This window comes from Ipomoea triloba, chromosome 8 (genome assembly GCF_003576645.1).
Source record: "Ipomoea triloba cultivar NCNSP0323 chromosome 8, ASM357664v1".
Classification (NCBI taxonomy): domain Eukaryota; kingdom Viridiplantae; phylum Streptophyta; class Magnoliopsida; order Solanales; family Convolvulaceae; genus Ipomoea; species Ipomoea triloba.
This window is the reverse complement of record NC_044923.1, coordinates 10,776,541-10,785,801: the sequence shown is the minus strand read 5'-3', so window position 1 is coordinate 10,785,801 and position 9,261 is coordinate 10,776,541. Positions and strand designations below refer to the sequence as shown.

At 34.6% G+C, this 9,261-nt stretch overlaps 1 protein-coding gene across 1 annotated transcript; it reads right to left on the bottom strand.

Moving 5' to 3' along the window:
- Window positions 1–223: 223 nt before the first annotated feature.
- Window positions 224–1,879, bottom strand: LOC116026941. The gene is made up of 5 exons (XM_031268368.1): window positions 1,805–1,879; window positions 1,414–1,716; window positions 811–912; window positions 637–719; window positions 224–551 (listed from the first exon to the last, which is right to left on the bottom strand). Exons 1-5 carry the CDS (start codon window positions 1,877–1,879, stop codon window positions 224–226), a joined length of 891 nt encoding a protein of 296 aa, XP_031124228.1.
- Window positions 1,880–9,261: the final 7,382 nt, after the last annotated feature.

Below are 9,261 nucleotides of genomic sequence, written 5' to 3'. Positions count from 1 at the left end.
CACTAAATTGTAAAATTAAAAAAAAATTTATATCCGCTAATTAATATCACATACCTGCATTAATCCTATAAATAATATAAAACATCAATAATATAATTGTAAAATATATTATATTAAAGCATCCATACTCATAACACAATAGCAAAAGTAAAGTAATATAGTTAGAAACAGTACCAAGTATCCATCGTTAGAAACAAATAACATTCATACTCATAAACATAATCTAATCATCTCCTAGGTTTTCATCATTTGAATTAACAGAATTTTCAGCTTGCTGAGTATTTTGAGGTAGTGGCATAGAAGTGGATAGAATCCCATTGCGACGCAACTCATCCATCAAACTTGTAATCTGAGCTTGTATTTGAGTCTGTATTTGAGTTTGCATTTGAGCCTCCATTTGAGTCTGCATTTGATTTCTTTCAGCTTGTAGTTTAGCATCCATCTCAGCTTGTAATTTAGCCTCCATATCAGCTCGCATGGTCTCTAACTGTTGATTCATCATATCTTCCATTGCATCTTGATGAAGTTGTGAGGTAGCAGATAAACCACAACTATTCCCATTGATAAATGAGGATCCCTTAGTCCCTAAGCCATAAATACGCTGTTTTTTTTGCCTCGCCAACAACATCCACATACAACTGTGACATGTTTATATTTGGTGACTCAGTTGAATCTTCAGCTTCTTGCGTTGCAATATCATGGCGTGCTTGTACTTCTTCCTACAATTAGTATACACAATAAAATAAGTATACAATGGCATATAAGAATTTTATCTATTTAACAATATATGATTGGTTACGTGATACTTACAGCAATTCTCTTTGACCTCTCGTCAACAAACATACCATCTTTCTTTTTGTGCATTTGGGCAAAGCACTCAAACAGATTAGGCTCTTTTTGAAGTTCTTCTCGCTATTAAACAAGCAAAAACAATAAAAATGATACTTTCAGAGATCAACATCACATAACCTTAAAGCCTAAACAATCCATCAAAAACTAGCATGATCATCCTAGTTCATCAACTTCTCATGCTCTTACATTCTATGCATTTGTTACCACATTCAATTCCACATTTATCAAACAAACCAAAAAACCTTCAAAACAGCAAGTGTAGTAGAAAAATACATGTCATCAAACTAATAGACTACAAGGCTGTCTATTCAATGAATTCAGTGCATTTAATGACACAACAGAAACTATAATAGGTAACTCAAAATAACATTTGGTTAAACAATCCTCAAGAGGAAAACAAGTAAAAACACACATAAGATCTCATAAAGAAAATCTAAATGACATTCAAAAACTAGCATGATCATCCTAGTTCATTAACATTTCATGCTTTTACATTCAATTCACTTGTTACCACATTCAATTCCCCATTCATCAAACAAACCAAAAAGGAAAGAGGCTTACCAATTTGTGATAGTGCTCGATAGCTGATCTAGACCCTCCGGTATGTTTAGAACATCCCGTACCAGGTCCTTCCACCTCACTCATCCTATTTTTTCGCTGTTGTTCAGATTTCACTTTCACGTCAGGCCTATCCCAATATGCTTCCCAAATGGCCCATGTTTCTTCAGCTACACAATCTGGCCTCCCAGTTGAAGTCCGTTTGGTCTTGAATTTGGAGAGCATATCTGCATAGCGTAGGCCTGCTTGTGCTAAAAAAGTTTTGCGAACTTGAGCTTCAATAGACTCATCCCACTTGTAAAATTTCTATAACATCACAAATTCATCAAAATTTAATAACAATTTAGCTTTAAGAATTAACCTAAATATTCTCAAAGTCATATCATGAATTCACCTTAAATTCCTCAAAGTATAAATCCTTGTACTCATTAGGCACATTCTTCCAAGCATATCCATTAGGATGGATCATTTTCGTGATCGAATATTTTTGTCATTGTACTTGAACATGTGTGAGAAGGTATCAACCTGTACATATATAAGAGATGAATAAGGATGAAAATAATATATACATAAATGTTAACATAATAACACATTTTATTACCTTCCATCCTCTACATGAATAATAGTCAAATCACAACCACTGGATGATCCCGCAACTGATGAGGATGTAGGTGGAGCAGTAGAGTTTGATGGTGATGGAATCGGCAAGTCAGCTGGTGAACCGATAGAAGCAGGTGACTGAACAGGTAGAGATATCACAGTAGGAGGAGGTGCCACAATAGGTTCCACAAGAACAGGTGGAGATATCGCAGTTTTGGAAATGAATCCATTAACTTCAGCTGCATCCAATTCAGTGACTTTCTTAAGGCCTAAAGTCTCAATCTCTGCAAGGATATCAGATCCTGACCGAACAAGCGGTGCCTCAATTGTAATCGCTCTGTTCTTAAAGAACGCTGTCTTATTCTTGCGAAATGGATGATTTGCTGGCAAAAATTTTCGATGATTGTCAAACCACGATTGCTTACCACTACATTTTAGGGTGAAGGCATCTGATTTGTCCATGCAATATGGACAAGCTAACCTCCCAGCAGTGCTCTATCCAGATAACATCAAATATGCAGGAAAATCACTAACTGTCCACATAAGGGCAGCTCGCATCTGGAAATTCTGCTTCTTTGAAATATCATATGTTTGAACACCTATCACTAACTGTCCACAAATGGTTTAATTCCACAATAAGCGGTTGTAGAAAAACATCTATCTTCTCTTTTGGATTTTTTGGACCTAAAACCAATACGGTCAAGAACATATACTCCTCATTCATACACATCCAAGGAGGCAAGTTGTATGGTGCTAGTATGATAGACCATGAGGAGTATTGTTGGCCTGATTGTCCAAACGGTTGAAAGCCATCGGTGCACAAACATAACCTAACATTTCGAATTTCAGATGCAAAGTCAGGATAAATGCGGTTAAAATGCTTCCAAGCATGCGAGTCTGAGGGATGACACATGATTCCATCTTCAACTGAATTTGCATGCCACTTCATATCATTTGCTGTAGCATTAGATGCATACAACCTCTGCAGTCGAGGAACCAGAGGAAAGTAATACATTTTTTTGTATGCTACATTAGTTTTTTGTCGTTTTGTAGCACCACGAGAAGTTTTTTTAAATCGAGGGTGGGCACCACGTTGTCATATCTTTATCTGACTCCCAATATATCATGCAGTTGTTCTTGCAACAATCAATCTTCTGAACCGGCAACCCCATACCCCGTAATAGCCTTTTGGTTTCGTAGAAGTTGTCAGGAACTAGATTATTTTCCAGAACAACTTCTTGAATAAGTTCAGTGATTTGATTGAAACATTTTTCTGATATGTGATTATCTGATTTCAAGCTCATAAGTCGAGCTACAAAAGACAATTGCGAGTGCTTTTTACACTCAGGGAATAGTTGTTGGTCTGCAGCTTTCAGCATGTCATAAAACTTTTGGGCCTCGGGATTTGGCGATTATTCTATTTCATCCACATTAAATTCAACACCAGCAGCATCCATAACCATTTTGTGGTAAGCATTAGATGCTTCTTCACTAGCCATTTGAGATGGGCCACCAACATCTCTATCAACATCTACCGGCACAATTCTCTCGCCATAGAAGCGCCAAACATAATAGTCCGATACAAATCCATATCTTGCTAAGTGATATTTCACGGTAGGCATGTCTAAAAACTTGGTGTTTTGGCACTTGCGCTGAGTACATGAACACCTAATTCTTTCCCCGTCCATCCAACTAGGTTGACTAGTAGCAAATTCGATGAAAGTTTTAAGACCATCCAAAAACTCCTTAGTGAGAACACCATTTCTCATTCCTGTATACATCCAATGACGATTTGAACTCATTGTATTTATCACCTATTTCAAAATATTATTTAATGCTACATTTCATTAAATTAAAAAAAAAAACCTACAAAAATCACTAAGAATATGCATAATAATCTCCTAATATAATGATGAATATATTTCTACCATATATAATGTCTATAGACATTCAATAGAGATTCAAATAATCATAAGCCTCCGGTACCCACAGGCGGTTTAGCCGGAGACAACACAAGTGCCGGTACCCACTGGCAGTTTAGCCGGCAAATAAACAATAAATGAAATTTTTGTAAATTCAAACCTTATCAACCCAAGAAAAACTTCAAGATTCTTGTAAGTTCAAATTTGTCAGCTCGCAATACCTAGTAGTCAACGTTACCACATGTTAGCATTTGATAAAATAAATAAAATATATACCAAGTATTTAAAAAATTATTCAAATTGAAAAAAATAATAATAATCTTAGTGAACGTACTTAGATGTTAATGTAATCACATGCAACTTTGTAAAGTTGAAAAGAAAAAGAAGTTGATGGCTTTATGGTAAAATAACAAGCTCAATACTTTAATACTGTGACATGCACTTGAATTGCAAGTCCTATTTTTCATTAAAGTAGAATGATGTATGAATGCTTTAGTACTTTATATTATTCAAGAGTTGAATACCAAATTAAAGTAGAATGATGTATGAATGCTCTACTGGTTTACTCTCATATTGCAAATGAGGCTAGATACTAAACAAAAGAATGGCACTGTTGAATACCAAATTATTAATTTAATGCTCTAACGGTACTGTTGAATACCAAATTATTAATTTAATGCTCTACCGGTACTGTTGAATACCAAATTATTAGTTTAATCATTTCTTCTTTTTAAAAATAGAATACTCTACTGGTTTATTCTCATATTGCAAAAATGGTGAATATTTAAATGAGTGAATTGAAAATGGTGATACTAAACAAAAGAATGGCAGATAGTTAAAATAGTGAATGTCAAAATTGCAATACAACACTAAACAAAAGAATGGCAGTGGCGATTGATGTTTCCAATACTAAACAAAAGAAATACTAAATAATCCAATACTAAACAAAAAAATTCTAAACAAAAAAATTAGTGAAAGAATGGCAGTGGCAATTCGTATTTACTACAAATCCAATTCTAAACAAAACAAAAGGTTGCGACAAAAGAATGGCAGTGGCGGTGAAAGAAATACTAAACAATCCAATACTAAACAAAACAAATAGTGAAGCAAAACAAAATTGGCGGTGGCGGTGGAAGTCTAGTGGTAAATACGAAGAAAGACGAAGTGGAAGTCCAATACTAAACAATTCCGGCGGTGAAAGGAGTAAATACATATCGGTCGCTGTTTCCAGTAAATAGCGAAAGATTGTCGGTGGTGGAAGTCCAAGTCGGCGGTAGAAGTCCAAGTCGGCGGAGTATTTGCCGGTGGAAGTCGACGATGGGCAGGGGAAGTAGACGATGGGCAGGGGAAGTGGACGATGGGCAGTCAGCAGTCGGCGGTGGCGGAGCAGGCAGCTATGGGTGGCGATCGGCAAACGATGAGGATTGGCGGGTGGCGATCGGCAGAGACGCCGAAGTCGCAGACGGCTTAGGGTTTTCTATTTTTTTTTGACTGGGCAGTTGGCGATCCTTTTGCTAGGCAACCACATGACTCTTTTTTTTTTCTTTTTACATTTAGCGACAGAGAAGGTTCCGTCGCTATGTTTTATTAAAAAAAAAAAAAAGAACCGCGTTGTATTAAAAATTCGAAATAAGCCAGCGGGGTCATAAGACTAGCGACGGATACTATAATCCGTCGCTAGCCTTATGAATTATAAGATACGCGGGATCATACGACTAGCGACGGATGATAGTATCCGTCGCTAAACTAGCGACGGATACTATAATCCGTCGCTAGTCTTATAAACATAAATGCACGTAGCAATCTTAGCGACGGATTTAAGGATCCGTCGATATATATATATAGCGACGGAACCTCAAATCCGTCACTACAGTCGACATGCTAATAATCCAGCTTAAAATTCTAGCGACGGATTTTGTATCCGTCGCTAATCTGTAGCAAAAACAATTATGTAATGAGCCCGCGAAATATCCGTCGCTAATCCGTCGCAATTTAATGCGCGAGAATTTACCGCTAAAATTAGCTTCGAAGTTAACGACAAAATATTTCCGTTGCAAAATCCCGTCGCTAACCTTCAATTTTTTAAAAATAAGTAAATCTGTCCCTATTCCGTCGTTAAATTAGCAACGGAATGAATCCCTCGCTAAATCTGTCGTTATTTCGGCGTTTTTTTGTAGTGATCCTCCATAATATATGTGTCCTCATTTGAATATATATATATATAAAGAGAGAGTGAGAGAGAGGATCATATGAGATCACTTATTTAGGTAAGATTGTGAGATCAGATCTTGTGCATCCATGTAATAATTTAATAGCATAGATTAATTTAAGATTCTAAGTTGAAGTGTGTGCGAACGGTGATAAAATGTGTGCGAACGGTGATTAAGTGTCTGCGAACGGTGATTAAACGTTTGCAAATGGTGATTAAATGTGTGCGAACGGTAATTAAGTGTATGCAAACAGTGATTAAATGTGTGCGAACGGAGTGGGTGAGCCAAACAATCTAGACCATTAAAATTTTTTAGATTGATGTACCAAGATTTGATCTCAAAAATTTTTAATGGTCTAGATTGATTAAGATTCCAAGTTGGAGTGTGTGCGAACGGTGATTAAATGTGTGCAAACGGAATGTGTGTGTCAATCAATCTAGACTCTTAAAAAAATATTACATAGATGCACAAGATCTGATTTCATTGGAACCCTACCCTATATGTATGTATATATATATATATGTATATATGTATATATATATATGTGTGTATATATATACATCTATATGTATATGTATATATATATATGTGTATATATATACATATATATATATATATATATATATATGTATATACATATACACATATACATATATACATATACACATATACATTTATACATACATATATATACATATGCATACATATATAAATACATTGACGCACCTTGAGCATTAAAATGGTGCACCTTAAGTACACAAATCACGCATCTTAAGTAAACAAACAAAGTATCTTAAGAACACAAACCACGTGCACCTAAAGTTTTAGGCCAACATACCTTAAGTACACAAATCACGCACTTTAAGAACACAAACCACACACCTAATATTTTAAAATGGCGCACATTTAGTTTCAACAGCTCACGCACCTTAAGAAGAAAAACCACGCACTTTAAGCATTAGGTTCATGAACCTTAAGTTTCAACACTGACGCATTTTAAGCATACAAATCACACACCTTAATAAGAAAAATCACGCACCTAAACAACCGCACTTGAGAAGGTCAACCGCACAGGAACTCATTTATATATATATATATATATATATATATATATATATATATATATTTATAAATTCTTACATTTTTTTTTGTGTTCACTTTTTTTTATAAACAGTATTCTATTCTCCAATTTTTTTATTTTTTATTTTTGAAAATTCATTCTTCCAGTTTAAACATCAATTTTTTAAAACATAACTTTGTTTGTAGCACTCAAAATAACTAAAATATTAATGCTAAGTAACAAATTAAAACTAGATTTGAAAAACTACAACAACATCATTCCTTCATTTAAAAAAAAAAAATAGTCTCTTGTTTTTTTTTTTAAAGAATTCATTCTTCCATTTAAAACATCAACTTTGTTTATAACACTTAATATAACTAAATAATAAATTAAAACAAGAGTTTTTGACACACTAATCCTTAAATCTGCCTGTGAAATAAATAGTCTACCATCTGCCATTTAAAGCCCAACGCTATCCCTGCTTAGTGCTTCAGTTTCCTCGCCGTAGATATGTCCTAAGTGTGGTGACGGAGTAGTGTGGAGAAGTGAAAGGCGGTGACTGGTGAGATAGGCAAACAGTGACGGCCCACAAGGAAATTTTTTTAATTTTTTTTTAGGAATTCATTCTTCCAGTTTAAACATCAACTTTGTTTGTAGCACTCAATATAACTAAAATATTAATGCTAAATCACAAATTAAAACTAGATTTCAATAACTACAACAACATCATTCTTCATTTTTTTTTCCGGGTTCCTTTTTTTTTTAAAACAGTATCTCTAGTTTTTTTTTAAAGAATTCATTCTTCCATTTTAAACATCAACTTTGTTTATAACACTCAATATAACTAAAATAATAAATTAAAACAAGAGTTTTTGACACACTAATCTTTAAATCTGCTTGTGAAAGAAATAGTCAACCATCTGCCATTTAAAGTTGTTGCTTCCATCATTCTCCAGTCACCACAGTTCTTTGTGGGCCGTCACTGTTTGCCTATCTCACCAATCATCGCTTGTCACCTCTCCACACTACTCCCTCACCACACTTAAGACAGATCTGCGGCGAGGAAACTAAAGCACTAAGCGTGGCTAGTTGTGGACGGGAGAAGAAAGAGAAGAAAAAGGAAGAAGAAGAAAAAGGAGAAGAAGAAGAAGAAAATGGGTGAAAGAGACAAGAGAGAGAAGAAAGAGAAGAAAGAGAAGGAGAGGAGCGGCAGAACAAGAGAAAGAAAAGAGAAAAAATATGAGTGTTTAGGGTTTGTTTTCTTAAAATATTTATAACAAGAAAAATTTAAATAATTATATAATATATAACATACGGTATATAAGGTTTGTTTTCTTAAAATATTTATAACAAGAAAAATTTAAATAAATATATAATATATAACATACGGTATATATACCGTCTGTGTACAATATTGTGTAATACGAGGAAAGAGAAAATTTTAATTTTTTTTATTCAAAACGGTCAGTGCATTGTCGTTTTTCCTTTTGTTTTTCCCAATACCAAAATCTTCCCTCTGTTGTCCACTCTCCAAAAAATTCCTGCCTTGAGGATACAAAATCCACCCGATTTTTCCCGTCTCTCTCTCTCATTCAAGTCTGATACGCTGTTGTCTGTTGATATGATGGGCGATGATCCCGCACCAAGAATAATGTATATTATCTTATATATGTAATTAGGAGAACAATTAGCATTTATGTGTAATTGGTAACTAGGAGAATAATTAGTCATTCCATTATTATAATTGCATTAATTTAGGAAGTGAGATAATATGTTACAAGTGTTCGATCTTCATTTTCTTTGGTTATATTAATTTTCTTTTGAAGTTATCATAACTCGAATACGGATTGGAGTCAGAAGCCTGCTCCAAAGGTTTCTTCCGTTACGTACTAAATTTTAGTACGTAACAAAGTTCTATGTCCCCAATAGAATACAAAATCCTCCAAGATGAAGTATAATATTATTTGAGTTGAAATAACTTCCCAGGATGGCAAGGGAAGACTACTTCACATTCCCATGTATCTAAAGACAAGATAGGATATCCCTTTCTTTTTCTCTG

Coding starts and splice junctions, on each gene's coding strand:
- LOC116026941 (XM_031268368.1), bottom strand. CDS start 1,879: ATGATCCATCCTAATGGATATGCTTGGAAGAATGTGCCTAATGAGTAC. Junction 1,717..1,804: donor TATACTTTGAGGAATTTAAG/GTGAATTCATGA, acceptor GTGATGTTATAG/AAATTTTACAAGTGGGATGA. Junction 552..636: donor AATATAAACATGTCACAGTT/GTATGTGGATGT, acceptor CAATGGGAATAG/TTGTGGTTTATCTGCTACCT.